At 34.4% G+C, this 16,262-nt stretch overlaps 1 protein-coding gene across 2 annotated transcripts; it reads right to left on the bottom strand.

The window, feature by feature from the left end:
• Positions 1-202: 202 nt before the first annotated feature.
• On the bottom strand, positions 203-12,629 carry LOC111621533. 2 transcript variants are annotated; one of them, XM_023363692.1, is made up of 14 exons: positions 12,392-12,629; positions 10,669-11,220; positions 6,169-6,286; positions 4,821-4,863; positions 4,667-4,753; positions 4,543-4,585; positions 4,366-4,442; positions 3,200-3,266; positions 2,391-2,436; positions 2,265-2,318; positions 2,093-2,195; positions 1,936-2,010; positions 1,371-1,547; positions 203-1,299 (listed from the first exon to the last, which is right to left on the bottom strand). In XM_023363692.1, exons 2-13 carry the CDS (start codon positions 11,186-11,188, stop codon positions 1,476-1,478), a joined length of 1,305 nt encoding a protein of 434 aa, XP_023219460.1. In that variant the 5' UTR covers positions 11,189-11,220; positions 12,392-12,629; the 3' UTR covers positions 203-1,299; positions 1,371-1,475. The 2 variants fall into 2 exon arrangements, with proteins under 2 accessions (XP_023219460.1, XP_023219459.1); XM_023363691.1 differs by having other exon boundaries at positions 4,366-4,457.
• Between the last annotated feature and the right edge of the window lie 3,633 nt (positions 12,630-16,262).

Below are 16,262 nucleotides of genomic sequence, written 5' to 3' on the forward strand. Positions count from 1 at the left end.
TATATAAAACTAGGTAGATAGAAAATATGCTAAAATATAATCGTATCGTTTTAGGAGTGACAAATAAAGCATCGAGTGATAAATATTTATTTTAGATAATTTTATAAGGTACTAAATTCGTTAGTATATTACTAATCCGTACATATAGTAAAGCGAATGATGCGATGTCTAAACACAATCATCGGACAAGAGATTACAGATCTGGAGACTTCCCAACCATTAACTTCATCTGCAGGTTGTAAAATCTACACCAGTAATAAAAGTCTACTCAACATTCTGTTTCGCCACAGCTTATCTCATTCTATGTTGTACAGTACTTCTCGACCTTAGATACGACGTCATCCGACTAGTTTACGGCTCCATTAGTTGTCCGAACCTTCTGGACACCTTCTTGACCATCTAATGAGAGGGCCAGCAACACTATTGAGCATTACAAAGAACCATTAATCGCGTTTGATATTAGTCAATTCCAATATCCTCTTATAATCCGTGTTTACACTCGGATAACCGAGATGATAAGCGTTATAAATAAGGTTGCAATCGTTAGAGTTTTAATAAGAAGGAAACTTTTCTTCACTTCTTTAATATATTTTATTTTTCAAAATTAATATTGTTGGGAAAGATGAAAAATTTCTTAAATTTCTTAGAATTTTTCTACTAATAATTATATCGGTTACAGAAAAAAGCCTACTTTTATTCAATTCTAACCAGTTAAGATGAGGAGAATCCTTTGCTTTTTTTTTTATTGTTCAACAACAATTTTGGATGTTTTTTTAATTAAATAATTGGGACAAACTGTAACCGTTTAGTAGACTCGAATCTTTGTTTTCTATTCTCGCAAATGAATAAGAAAAACTTACTTTTTTTGTTTTTTTATAATGGAAAAAACGTCATATTCGTCCACATTAACTGAATATGCCGCAGCACACAACAATAGACAACTTTGAATAAACATCGAGAATTATTAATGAACAATCCTTACGAGGAAAGACTGCAACTGTATACATGATATGATAAAAGATAGGCTGCTTACCTCTCTTTTTTATGTTCTCTTGTCTATAGCCTGGTTATTTACAGTATCACAGTAAAACTACAATTGTTTGTTTTTAAATGACATAAGCCGAAGGTGAACGTCCAGTTTATATCGCGCACAGTCTTTTTAAATATATAATTTTTATATATATATTTTTTATCAGTTTATTGCACCAAACACACAAGAAAAAGTCCTTTTAGCTTGGTTTGTATACCAATTCTTTTTGTCCCCTAGTTCAGTAGTGATGAACTCCAACCGAAGCTATCCTGAAAGTATACCCTTCGTTACAATAGTGAATACGTGAAATGATAATATATTCGTATAATTTATTACTTACTTATATTTTATTTTTATTTTTGATGGAATTTCATACGTCAAGAGTCCTTCTTTGTTTCCAATTTGCTTTAATAATGAAGGAAGAATGATGGCCACTTAACACGAGCTACAAATGGATGCGGCGAAGATCTGAAGGTGACGTGATAGCATCGCATTGAGGACATAACCTTTTTGTACCCTAAAAAAATTATTAAACATAATTTAATTTGAAGAAATAAAAAATTCAAAGAATATTATTAAAATTTTACATATTTTTCTAAAGTGCAAAACTTAGAGAAGATGTAAAATATTTTTAGATAAAATTTGCCTATCGTACTGTAGATACCGACACGAATTTCTGCCGCTTGGAGTAACAACAAAATGGATTTTTTTTTCATAAATATCTACAACTGAGCTATCGTTTTCGATTTTTTACTATATGCGAAACGCATTACGGGTTCTGCAGCTAAAAATCTATTCATGGATACCCTCTGCTGCTAACAGCAAGTATGGTGAGGGATGCTTTCCGTTCTCGAATGCAGATGTTGCAACTTTTTCTTCTTATATCCCGAAATTTAACTGCTTACCAATGACTTTAACCAGCATCGTTCGCAATGTACGTGCCAACAACATACGGAAACAACAGGTTTGCGATAGGATTCCTTTAAGAAATAATGCAAAAACACACGTTTTAGTATATAATAATTTGAACTATTAACAAAAGAATTGATAAGTCCTACTTACTAAACATACGACGCATTGGATGTTGGATCCGTTCTTCCGTTTCTCTTCTGTATCGCTACACCTTCCATTCATGGGTGACATTAGATGAGGAGTTTCCAAATTTCTGCAAAATTACAAATTTAGGATTTCCCAGTTAAGCAATAGGCACTAATAAATAAAACTTCCTGCTTACTCTTCATTATTCTTCTCATTAGAAGCATCTCTATTGCTAATGTCAACTTCAGAACTGTAGTTAGTATTAAGGAAAAGCTTAAAACGACTTTAAAAAATATATAAATAAAAAATGAAAAAAGGATACGAGAAATCTTTATTGCTATCCTGCTCTTGATTATCACTCTTTTGTACTGAGGAGGGAATATAAATAATTTATTAGCACCCAGAAGAATTAAAGAAAAAATCAAAAAGTATTTACAAATATCAGATTGAAAATGCTGATAGTAGAGGGTGAAGTTCAGTTAGCGGCCGGGAAGACAAGAAGCAATATCAAGCAGAGTATACGCTTGACGTACAGCGCTTAGGAAACAGAAATAGCTTTTAATTCATCGTCAAACTCGAAACGGTTGTACTTATCCGACCAGACTTACTCTGCAGCGTTTCAGCGACAGAATAACATCCCATAAATTAGAAGGAGGTAGGTAGGTAGCTTGCGGAAAGGAATGTGCCAGCGTTCGGCAGTCCTCCGACTGCTTTTTATTGCTCCTTCCTTGATTTGTATGTTGTCACGTGGTAGCCAGTGTTTTAATATCCCGAACCCAGACAGCTGACAACCTGCAGCAATTTTAAAAGTGCAGCTCTTCCCCAAATGGAAAAGAGAGGGTTGAAAGAGGTTTCTCGTTACTAATGCGTAATAAACTGTTAAGAAAACCTTGTTGGACTGCGTTTTTTTCTTTTTTTTTTACTTTTGTGTTGATATAAAAAGTTGTTGTAATCAGATAATAAAAAAAGGGAAGGTCTACCTTAGATTTTTTTTAATTGAATCAACAATATATGTTAAACAGTAGCGCTGATTCTTTCGCTTTAAATGAGGTTAAAACTGAATTAACCCCCTTTAAAATTTAGGATTATTATTATAAAGTCGGTTCGTAACACGTAATATACTAAACTCACCTGTTAAACCTAGCATCATCACTTCACCTGAACCGTTCGTCTCCGTTCTGATCGCTTCATCTTGACCCTAAAGGCATGCAGAGGAGGAGAAAATGAGAAAGTGGAAGAGAAGGAGAAGCAGAACAAAAAAAAAAGCATTTTAAAATAAACACATTTCGAAAAGACAAACAAAAAGTCTTATTTGTTCATAGCAATGTTATTTTCTACGTTGTGCCAATTATGCATCCCTTCTTGTCCCCGGGGTGGTCGTTAAGATAATCAACCCGTTAATTGCCGACCCGTCGGCAATGAGAAGAAACATTCTTCAGTAGCTAATTTTTACGCCAGCTCTGTCCTGACTGTTTGTTTTCGTTTAAAATCGCTCATTTTCTTCTCTGCTAGTGATTCATTACTACAGTTTTGTCTATGTTTCTTAAAACCTGTTAAGAGCCTCGAGGGGTGCCATACGAACTGATTTAATTTAATAGTGAATAATAGGTGCTTGATTTTTAACATTCCTGATTGTTGCTGTCAATCTTTAAAAGGATTTGTTACTTGAAAAACTTCAAAATTATACATTTATTAATCAATTTTTATATTTTTCTTCGGGTTAAGCTTTGAATTATTAGAAAAGTGTTCTAGATGCGTGATCTTTCACACTTTATGGTTAATTTTAATTGCCACTCGTTGTTGAAGCTAGCGAAAGATATCGTTCGACAGCTAAATAATTAGAAAATAAATATGTAAAGACATTGAAACATTTAATAATGTTGTAGAATGAAGCTAAAAACTGTGTAAAATTTAATTTTTAATCATTCCAATGGAGAGACAAGTAGGGAAAAACCAATAGGATTTTCTGATCAGTGAAGCCTGCAGAACGATTGGATTGCTATTCGTGGTATGTGAGATGCACCTTCCGCCATACTTGCTAGGGGTTGATGTAAATTAAATTAATTTCCTATTATTCTTGTCATCAGACAATAGGGATGGCTGGAAGCGTTGCATTTTACACCACCACCGAGTGACACATGGAGACATCCAGGAATGCCATGGATGTCATCTTGGTTCCTCCATCAGTTTGACTGAATTTGCCTCTTCTTATTCACCCTTTGTTTAACTGCCCGAGTTCTAAATAATTTCTAAACTTTTTTTCTTTAAAAAAGAGCGTAAAATATAGAATTGCGTACTTTCATATCGTTGGGTAATCTCGGCTTTATGACACTTGTCTCACTTAGAGATGCTTTTCTTGGTCTGCAACTCCTACCTAAAGAATAAAACACTGAAACATTCAATTGTTACACGTCATAAAAGAGGCATAATGCTGATAGAAAACTATATTCTAGACACAAAAACTGATAACGTACCTCCTAACCGATGCAAACGATTTGCTCTGACGCGTAAATAAGTCTGCAAGACAAGTTTTTTCGTTAAATAAAATTCATTTTAAACGAAAATGATGCAGCATTTAGTTGTTAGATGTCTATTTACCTCTCTTCTTGCTTCAACAGTACGTTTTCCTGCTTCAGTCAGCGTGTGCATCCTCAAATGTTCCAGAGAAGCAGTCGTAGGATTGAACTAAAGAAACCATCGTTTAAGTCGATTAAAGTTTCCAAATTATTAAGAAATGTAAAATACAACTTACCAAATCGACCATAGATTCTTTTTGGCACATCCACATTGTATTTCTATCGAAGAAGAGGTTAATTATCAACTGATATTTATAAAGTACAAGCAATCAAACAGCTGATAGAGGAATCGGTTTTTGAAACAAAAGTTGAAATTCCTCATCTTCAATTAAGCATAAAAATTGAAAATAAGAAGAAAATAATTTTCCCGAGAGAGAGAGAGAGAGAGAGAGAAAGAGATTTTTCTATCCGATATGAGAAACTTAACGATATTTCCATTAAATTAAACCAAGCATGAAACGGTAAAATTCCATTATTTGCCAAGCTAAAGACGTGATCACGACAATTACATTCCTATATGCAATTCTAAAAAATAAATGCTTAAAAAAACATTTCTTAATCACAAGATAGCGTTTATATGTAGAAATTTTTTGATTTTTCTTTTTTAAATTTGGAACAATCGAAAATCAACAAAGTCTGGGGTGGCAGGAGGATATATATCGAATGAAAATGTGTTTTAAATTTGTCTTTTTATATAATGGAGTATTGTAGAAATGAGTAAAGAAGAAAAAAAATAAAAAAAAACATCGTTGGAGCAATAAAAATTGTTCCCTATTTCCAGGAGATCACGGATGAAGAGAGAGAGAGAGAACAGAGCCAAGTGAACCTTGCTGTACTGAAGTCGTCTACAGTCTTTATAGGGCCTAACTAAAGTCTATTTACTGTTCGTTGAGTTTTCCAATTCACCTTAATAGCAGCTGTGTCGTTTCTAATATTTTTGGAATTAGAAGAATCATGCATGATGATTTCTGAGAAAATTTTTCAAATCTCCTATTAAATAAATCTGCTTGATTAATGTTTTTAAATAGTTTTATTTTACTTTTTCTTCTTGAATATTTTAAAAGGCCCAATTAGAAAAATTCAAATTTATCAATCGCATATGTATCTAGTGATACGCGAATATAATACTACAATGGGATTTGTAATAATTAAATGATGCCTTAAACGTAAAGGCATTATCATTAACTTGCATCTTATCATGTAGAGTTAGTCTTATAATGTATAAGGCTAACTTCATATGATATAAACTCTTAGCTACTGATAAATGGACATACAAGTAGGTTCTTAAGACTCAAAAGTTACGGGACCATTAACTTAGTATTGATTCTTTCCCGAAAATCTGAATTCTCTCACGTGATAGATGAGTCAGAAAACGTGCTAGATCACCTCAACAATGGCTTCTTCCCTCGACTGAAGTTTCCTCCATAAACATATGATTATGGCAAATAATTTAATATTTCATTAAAATCAGTACAGAAAAAAATTGGTAGATAAAACCGTTACAACTCTGTTGTAAAAACTTACTTAGTAAATTCCTCGAGTTCTTGACGAAAATGAGCTTGCCATTCCAATGGAGCCACCACCACACCGCAGAGTGGACAGGTAGAAGAGTCGGTTTGTCCGGTTGTCCAAGATTTATTTACTAAAAATAAAAGTAAAAAATAGAGTAAAATTAAAGTTAATACAAATCCAACAAATCGGGTAGACTTAGTATAATGAAGTGTCTACGAGCGAGAGAAGAAGAGAAAGAGAAAAGGAAAGCTACGAACATCGGACCAAACAGTTAAAGTTGATAAAAAGTTGCCTCTTTAACTGCTCGCCTTTATAAAAAGCCATAAAGCGTCGTTTAAATAACAGGCCATAGTTGTATAACTGTCTTGTAACATTCTGAAAATGACTGTTATTTCTCGAGGTGTTTGTTATCCGCGATAAATTCCTAACATTCGAGAATACAAATGTTCTTAATAGTACAAAGACATCTGAAGAAGAGGCAAAAGTTATTTCCACTGTGTTTAATTAGAACTGCAGTGAATCTTCAAAAGTTCAAAAATTTTATTAGAGAAGAAAGTAGACAACGGTGCAAGACTGCATAGTTAGGTAATAAAGATGAAAGAATGCTATAATTAAGGATAGAAGAATGTTATAACCACGGAGTGCCAGCTGAAGTGTTTAAATATAATTAGCTATAAATCTCACAATCTTTCCAATTAAAATGTTTGCAATAATCTTCCTTGTTGTTTTATAGCAGTGTCTTAGGGTGGAGTGGAAGAATCCTTGAACTAATTTTAATTCTCCAGACCTCGTTACGATCTGGAAAGGAAGTACATTGGAAGCTTAACGTTCCAACAAGACTACCAGTTACATACATGACACTTCGTGCTCACTTAGTTAAGTTTCCACCTTTCTTCTCTTCACTCTAGCCAGACTAGTTTTAAGCCAACTCATACGTGTTTTAATTCGAGGAGATTAAAGAAATATGATATTTCCGTTCTTTTGAAGAATAACGTCCGAGATTTGTGCACGAAAGCAAAAAAACTCGGTCATAAAACAGACTTACAAGTGTCATATGTAGTTGTTTTGATGAATCTTCGTAAGTTTTAAGCAAGAATAGGGAAACAATCTTCTCTCTTGTCGATGATCCTACCACGGTTAGTAAGACGTTTACGGGTTTTTTAATAACGTGACTATAACCCGTAGCGGATAAAACGTTTAATTAAGTGACAATTATAAAAGGGGAGACTTTAGAAGGCCTTCTTCTAACGTTACTGCAGCCAAGCTTTAGCTTTGTTTAATTAGCGTAATGTTGGTTAAAGGAAGCAAAGTAGCATAGAAAATGGATCTTTAAAATAAATTCTAAAATAAATCTAGGCCTGTTAAGATAACAGAATTGCACCAATATGCAATGATAAAATTCTTTATTGCTTAATTAAATTTTCCCGACCGATACTTTGCCTTTATAATCGGTTTGGACAGGGAAAATCTCCCAAAATTCATATCTTCATACCATAACTCGGACGATATCATCCAGATACCAAATATTCCAGTAAATTGAACCGGAAGGATCGGCTCGTTTATTCGAACATCGGCAGTTAACAATGCAAGTAATAAATGTATTACTTTATATTATAAAGTGTAGTGATTTAACGTAGATTAAAGGTGAAGAGTCGAGTCCGTTTATCCAACTATTTATCGAACATAAAGTGCAGGAAATATCAGCCATTTAGTTGAAAATGGCCTATCGGAATCTATTGTACTTGTAAATGATAATGGGTCTGTTTAGAACTGCAAATGTTCTCTCGTTTCTATCCTAATGTGTCGGAGCTAACGCAATATTTCTCGATATGGCTCTACCTAGTATCTGCGGCTAACTGATATACACTAGTGGGTACCACTTGGCAGGCCAAAATGTAACCACTGTCCAACATTTAGAAATGGTGGGCGTAAATCTACTGTTATTCCATCTTACTGCTCTTAAAGCGGACGAGTAAGGAACGAAATGTTCGACAATGAAACTTTCTACGATGATTTTACGCATATCCTGTCGCGGTCGTTATTGCTGATCTGTGCCACCTTTACGATTTGAATAGACTAGAGTAAATTGCAACATACTTTATCTCTTAAAGGGGTTCCTCTTCTTTGATATTCGCCAAAAATAAGCTGCTTTTTTTGATAAGTGAGTAAAAATTTAAATTTTTTAAGTTATTGCTATAAAGGTAGAGTTAGCTGAATTTCTGCTATCTTCAGAAATCGTTTGGCCATCTCTAGAAGACGGAGTGTGCACGAACAATACAGAGTTATAATCTAATGTAATACAATACAAAGGCTGCTCGCTAAAGGCAATTTGTCATGTGACATAGTTTCTGTGGAGCGGGTAGGGAGGATCACTTTCCACAGTACACTAGCTGCGACTAATATTCCTTACAATGGAAAGACATATTACATTCTTGATAACTTTCGTCGAAGACCTGTGTCCCTCCCAGCTACAAGCAGTTATTGGAATGTATTTTTCCTTCGTTCAGGTACAGGAGAAGTCGGGTCACCATCTTTTCTATAAACATTTCCTTTATTGTTACATTAGCAGCTTTACCGCACTCGAAAACAATCGTATTCTTTCGTAACTCTCTCTCGCTCTCGATTGTGACTGTCGAATGGCTTTTAAATTAATATCAGAGAGGGCAGCGTGATGTCATTACGTTATCCTGTCATTCGTGTCGTTATGATGGCAACAGAATGCTAACTAGCATGTGTTTGTTCAGTAGGATATTAGCGACGCTTCAATTGAAAAAAAGAGCAGATTTTCGCTTTGAAAAAGCTTAAGCTTGATGTATGAATAGAGTCTTTTGATTCAATGTCATCTGCAACCGTTACTGATATGTTACGTGTGGGTCTTCTACCGATTTCTCCCTTGATTGACAGCGACAAGAGGGGTTGATGTGAAAATCGAACCGTTTTGTGGGGAGAAATTATTGCGTTTAATCAGACGACCCTAAATATTCTTTGATGGGCATTCAGATATAGATAACACTCACAGCCACTTCTCTTTGTCCCATATCCTATGGCCAATTTGCATAGAAATTTAAATTTTTATAGAAAATATCTTAATAAAATTTTAAATATTTGCATTATTTACCTTTAAAATCTATCTCTACACATCCTGAGATTTTTAGAACTATTAATATTGCGTTAATCGCAATACAACTAAAAACAACTGTCAAAACAAGATCTACACATATACTAAGAATTTTTTTGTAGAAAATATATTAATGAAATATAAATTTTTCGCATTATTTTACGTTAAAACTCATTTCTATACACAGTAAGATACATATATACTACATTAATCGCAGTATATTTTAGGATGACCGACAACTCTTGGAATAAGATTAATATATTTATACATAAAAATTTCAGTTTTTAGAGAAAATATATTTCAAAAATATAAGATTTTAGAGTTATTTAGCTTTGAAATTCAGCTCTATACACAGTGAGACCCATTTATATTGTGTTAATCACAACACATATGTAAATGATTAAGAACAAACCCTATATATTTACTATATATAAGAACTTGGGAATTAATTGGTAAAAACTGTTTATCATAAAAGATTTTAATCGATTTATAAAACTTTTTATCAATATTAATTTAATAAACAAATATAAAAAATTACAATTCGTCCATAAAGATTTTTCGTACCCTTTGCGGTGTTAAAACCTATTAATTTGGCGAAAGAATCTTCCAATTTACCTTCAAATAACGGTTTAGATTACGGTATATCATTAAATTTTTGTTTTAAAAAAAAGTTTTATATTCGCATAATCCCAAACAGGGAAAACATTGATCAATCGATTTTTATTCCCTTCTCGGTGATCGATACTCTTTGTAATTAGTCTCTCTGCAGATTAGAGACTTTTTGTATTATTCTAATTTTCGACTACTTAAAACAAACTAATCAAGCTGAAAAATCTAAGGTTTTCTTAAGATTTAAAGAAAAGAAAATAAATCCAAATATGGTCAAAAGAGAGTTATCAATGTACTCTGATAAAACTTTGCGGTTCGTGACTTAAATGATTGATCACGTTGTCACGGTTTTCCTCTTCTTATTACCATCTTTGGCATGTTTCTCTAAACCGTGCAATATTTAAATGCTTGAGGCCCGTTATCGATAAATTTTATTAAAATATTTGAAAAAAAGCCTTTAGGCATAATATTCGCAAATCTCTTATTCAACTTCAATATTTTAATAGTTTCTTTTTTTTTTTTTTTACTTTAAATTTCGAATTAAAGCCTCTAGTAATCTAATTTGCGATCAGTAGTGCTTTCATTTTGTACGCGTGTAAAGGAAGGTATAGAAAATAGAGTAGTGAGGTTCTAGATGTACAAAAATCTTAAAAATTTACACTTTAAACTGTATATAATTCTTATATTTAATTATATATTTATAAGTTTTAAAACCGTAAATAAACCCGAGATTTATTTATTCGTGTGTTAAGATATATGTTGATTTTTTGAAAAATATAACTCACCATTTTCGGTGGTTTGACCAACTTCAGTTATCTTGCCTTCGTTTTGTACTCTGGGGGTGATGTCACAGGGTTTCTGCTCCGTTTGATATACCTCGTTGCTTCCTTCCGCTTCTACTTTCTTGACGTCTGGGACACAGTTATTATTTTGCATTCCCAGCATAGATGCCAAGTTAGCTTGCCTGATGTTTAATCTTTGGACGTCATTTTGATGTTTTTCTTTGTAAGATCTGTGTCTAGCTTGAACGTAGTCGAATGTCACGGGTGTCATAGCCATTTCGGCATTCTTCATCAAGTCTCTCGATGCTAAAACGTTGCGAGGAGTGGTGAGTGCTGCAGAATCCTGTAGACCGTGCTGTGGTAGTACGCAAGGATGTAATGGTAGAAATGGACCGGAGAAAAAGGGATAGGAATTCATTTGATTGTATAGAAGTGGGAGAGGGAAACAAGCCGAACCAGATAGGGAATTGTAGTAAGTCGACGGAGGAAGTTTCCCCTCTCCGGTGTAGTGTCCCGCTTCCATTTTATTAACTAATTATAGTTCGAACGAAAGATCTGAAAATGATAGAAAAAATAAGGCAATTTAATAAAATATCTGTCACAAACATGTTCCGAAGTAACAGAAAAGATTCGCAGCAGTTACTAAACTCAAGGTCGGTTCCAGGTTCAACTTATATACTAGGGAATGACCCCGAATCCCTCGGTGCTAATTTAGGAAATTGAAAAACCCTTTCCCTTTGTTTCGAAAGGTTTAAGTTCTAAAATTGTACAGAGAATATTCTTAAGTTAAAATAGTTTTAAAATTCAGTTTAGTTAAGAATGCAAATTCTCTCACGATACGCTCCCTCTTAGTAATGTTAGTAAAAAAATAAAATGAATAGTTACAAAATAGCTAATAATCAAGATATAAAAAAGAAAGAAAAACGGGATTTTAGATGAGAAATACTAGAAACTTTATAAAGAAAAAAAAAGAATAAACTTACCGGCAACATAAATAATTCAAAGTAGAAATTAAGCTAGCAAATTGCATGGAATAAAGCAAAACAATTTCGACGTGTAAGCAAGTAGCCTACTTATTTAAGAAGCTGCCACTGTCTCTGATGACGTCATTAGTGTGGCTGCACTTCCATTGGAGAAGATCTGGCTGTCCAGGTGGGGTGAATTGCATTCTCCCCGAGATACGGTACGAAGCTAATTTGTCCCTTAGTTGGACGAAATGTTTAGCGGCTTCCTTTAATGTGCATCGAACTAATCCAGCAGCGACTGTTAACTTCAACTCCACAGCAATAACGTCTATTGGATCGCCGAAACAGCCAGAGGCTTGTCTTACTTCATTTTGGATAGCATTTACGTCCTCCTTTACTTTTCGTGTTAAAGACGTCGACAGATATACGTGATTGAAACAGTAGTTTTTTGTATCAGATTCAACTAAGAAACTTTTCCAAACTATCCCGTAAGAGAATTAAACGTTTGTATTAGTAAATATAACTTTTGTAAACACGGAAAAACGGGGTTTGTTATTAAAATCGGTTCGATTCATCAAGTAAGTTAGGTTAGAAGTTGCAGCAAGTTTTCGTTCGCCTTTAGTCGTGTAATGATAATGCGGAAGTGATTTTTAATTTAGAGGTATATAAAGGAGTAAGACGACCTACGCAAAGCTACGAATTACCCAGCTATAAATCATTTACAAGCAAATGAACTTAGTATCACATATATCATTACCTACCTCTTTATCCAATGACTGACCAAGTTCGACTCGATATAACATTAATCGCGTCTCTTGGCTGGAGTCATTACACGACTACTATTAATGTTAACGATTTGCATGACATTAAAACACCACAGTTAACTCCAACATGCTCCTAAAGCACGATTGCTAAAGCGAGTAAGTGAAGACGGGTGCAAGTGGTGATGGCAGCGCCCTTGGCGGACGAAACAGCAACTAGGGCCGTGTCGGTGTCACCCAACACGTGCTCGTCGAGGGTCGCACTGAAAAGTGTAACCGTTAGATGACTGTGATTCCTTCTCTGGCTGCAGTCGTGCTTCACTCGTGCCACAGACAGCGACGACTCGACACAAACCAATAGGAAGTGGCAAAGCAAACTGCGCTTTCCAATAAAAATCCGATTGTTGCATTAGCTAACCCACTAAAGTCGCCCCCTTTTTGGCATCGGAATTGATGTCATTTGTCCTCGACGTCCCGACAACTCTTCACATCATTAACTCTTTTACGAAATTAGCTAGTGACATATTTTTTATTTTCTTCATATTTTCTTTCTCTTTCGCTCACTTTTTAAGTTAAAATTACGATCGTGTGATGAATGGAAATCGCAAAATTTCTCCATCTTCTATATAAATAATCCTCGTGAGAGTTGCTTACAGCGTTTATTCCCAGATCTGCTATTCAAATAATCCACGTGATTAATGCCGTTAAATTATCTGTCCTCCTTTAAACCCTCTTATTATTGGGTCAAGTGAGCTGTTTGGTTTCCTACAAGCTTTACTTTACGCCTCCCTGATGAAGTAAGTAAAGGTTTTATTCGGATAAAATTTCGTGATATCGATACTAGTTAAGATAAAGATATTAATCTGAACAGTTGAACCAAGGTTGAACCTAGAAAAGAATTAACAAAAATTATATCAAGCTAACTATAGTGGTTAAAAATGCCCCATTTTTAACAAAGTAATGTCTTAAAATTAAATTATCTTTAAATATCAATTATTGGCTTATTTATTTATATTTTCGCGGTACAAAAAACTAGAAAAATAACATTAAAAACGATCCACACGTGATGAGTAATTGAGAATCCATACGACTTAAAGCCGTTTGCATCGCTTTAAAAGAGGAGTGGGAAAGTTTAGAGCAGGTTTAGAGATAAAAAAAAAAAGGCGCTAATTGAATGTACCCACGAGATGTGAATGGGCCTAGAAAGGCCCGAGTTAAGTACGCTGTCAGCCAGATTTCTTTACAGCACTTACAGTAAGATGGCCCGAGTTGTCGGGGGATTTGTCAGTGTAAATTGCCTACAAAATACCACATTGATTTTCCAACGGTATCTCCCGAACTCGGCGGGTATATGGCGCCTCCTGCATATTATTGTCCGATATCGAATCAGTATGAATCTCAGTGAGCCAAAGCTAAATAGATTTTGGTGAACGAATCATTCATACTCCTTTCTCTTTCATTTCCAGTCTCGCAGTTCTCTCCCTCCCTCGCTTGTTCCTCTCCCTCTTTTTTTCCAATTGTAGCAGTTTGCTTGCATTTAACATGTTGAGAAATTTGAAATTCTGGTGAAAGGAATAAAAAAAATAAGAATAAAAAACCGCAGCTCGGTGGTGCTTCCTTTTAAAACGGATAAGAGCATCTTATTGGTCTGCAGTTATTGTCGGAATTTCCGGAGGGTGTTGTGTCTCTATGGCGTTTCAAAGTCCCACTTTTCAATAACTTCGGAAGGAACATGCAGTATTCTTTTCTCAGATACTTCGTCTGGGTGCTTTCTAGGTAATTTCAAATGTTTCTACGAAATTGGGATGTGCATCCGAGTTGTTGATATCGATTCTGTAACTGGAAATTTGCTTAGATGTATAAGGTTTACAACAAATTCCAAGCAAACTATTTTTATCTGGAAAATATCGCCATTCTCTTGATGTTCCTAGCTTCTAATTAATCTCCGATAAGCTCACCTCTCAAAAATGTTTAATCAATTTGACTTTTTATACGAAATTTTTGACAGATTTAGCTTTAATTTTTCTTTCCATTAAGAGTAGCCTGTTATAAATCAATTCAAAAAGCCTTTGTTAAGTACAACCTCGGGAAGGAGTATGGCGAATTTAGACAAGGGCCATCTACTCCACTAACGCTGTATCTTTAAGCACCAGTAACAAGCCAGACGACTATGTAAGTATAGGAGGGCACAATACGTCCTACTAAAACGAAGCCACAGATCTAGTGAAGGCGTTTTACGAGGCACTAACTGCATCGGGGATAGCAAACTCTATAGGACTCGTCAATAGGGTAGAGTTGTCGGACGGAATATGTAAAAAGCAGGAAATTGTGATCGCCCATCCGCCATTCACATGTCCGATTCACACCTGCGGTGTCAAAAAGCTAAACGCGATACCAAAGAGAAAACGAATTTTCCACCCGAATGGACTGGAAGGAGTAGGGCCTGTCGTGCATTGATAGGAGACCAAGCAGACAGCTGAGTTTTCCTAGTCACGTGGTGCTTGTTTACCACTGTAGATGAACACGCAATCACACTTCTCTGCGGGATTTGCCAAAGATGCGGGCACGTGTCCTCTTCTCTTTTAATTCTTCCTATTAAATTACGATACGTGATGCTCACTTAGCTTTCTCCTAACGCAATGGAAGTATAATTGATTCAATTTTTTTTAAACTATTTAAATGTAAATACAATTAGAAAACTAAACGAATTTTCTAAGTAACTCTAAAAAATTAACTTTAATTAGCAGCAATTAAACTAAAAAAATTAAGCAAAATACTATGGAATAAGTCAATAAATAATAATAACTGAAATTAATTAAAACAGAGTGTTAATAAAACTCAATTTTTAACATATAAATGCGGATTTTATACAGAAATTAAGATCAATTTTACAGTTGATTTTTATAACATTGAAAAAAAAGGGAAAAAAATTCAATTTTTTGTAATCAGAGTTTTGAAGCAGAAAGACTTCTCCCCTCACCAAGGTCGAAATGGCAATAAGGAATAGGTTTCTTTTCTCCACCCTCTTCCACCATTCTGCAATCTCTACGTACTGTATCTATTCTATAGGAGGATGTGGAAAATTTCGAAACCTCCTTACAAAATCAGTGGTTTTTCTCAAACAGGAACGAATTCGATTCATCCGAGAGGCCACCCTCATCTCTTAAAGCTATAATAATTTCCATATAAACTCACGAAAAAAAAGTAATAAAATTTATTTACAGTAAGAATCTTATGGTAAATAGCCCCGAAAACGCTTTCTTTTTTTAAATTTTGGATTACGTTTTCGCACGTAAAAACACACGTACCAATAGGAAAACAACATGGAGTTGGATAAACAAAATTAATTATTCAAGGATTACGTCAAAATAATTATCAAGAATTTTAAGAGTAACCGAAAGTAATTCTCGTAAAATGATCTTATAAGTAAATAAAAGAGCGTAAAATAGAAGTCGGAAAGTGGAGATCAAGTCAGCTTTCATTCTATTTAAGCTAAGTACTAGGCTTTAATTTTACGAACCTATTCGTCCTCATGTCACATAAAATATTTCATTGTTGACTTAACAACTTTAGACACGAAAGGTGACGGGGATACGTAAGAGAAATTATCAAAATCTTCGTTTTCTCTCACCCTAGATGAAAGAATTACAAATTACTTTGGATTCGACTATGTTTATGTCTATGTTTATGTATGTATATATATATTTTTTATATATATACATATATCGTTCTTTCACCTCCCCTGAGAGGTTCCGGTATTTAAAAAATTGCTAGAAAAAATACATTTTGCACACTAAAAGCTTCCATCAAGAAGTTGTTACTGGAAATGTCAAAAGCAATCAGGTCGACTCATTATACATTCGAGTGGTCG

The sequence above is a fragment of the Centruroides sculpturatus genome, unplaced genomic scaffold, assembly GCF_000671375.1.
Source record: "Centruroides sculpturatus isolate CEXI.00-Female unplaced genomic scaffold, Cexi_2.0 scaffold272, whole genome shotgun sequence".
Classification (NCBI taxonomy): Eukaryota; Metazoa; Arthropoda; class Arachnida; order Scorpiones; family Buthidae; genus Centruroides; species Centruroides sculpturatus.

Bases quoted from the DNA above. Each gene is read 5' to 3' on its own strand.
- LOC111621533 (XM_023363691.1), bottom strand. From the start codon at position 11,188: ATGGAAGCGGGACACTACACCGGAGAGGGGAAACTTCCTCCGTCGACT. The intron at 6,287-10,668 runs GTGAGTTATATT...TTTTATTTTTAG, and splicing joins TGGTCAAACCACCGAAAATG to TAAATAAATCTTGGACAACC. The intron at 1,548-1,935 runs GTAAGCAGTTAA...TAATTTTTTTAG, and splicing joins GATGCTGGTTAAAGTCATTG to GGTACAAAAAGGTTATGTCC.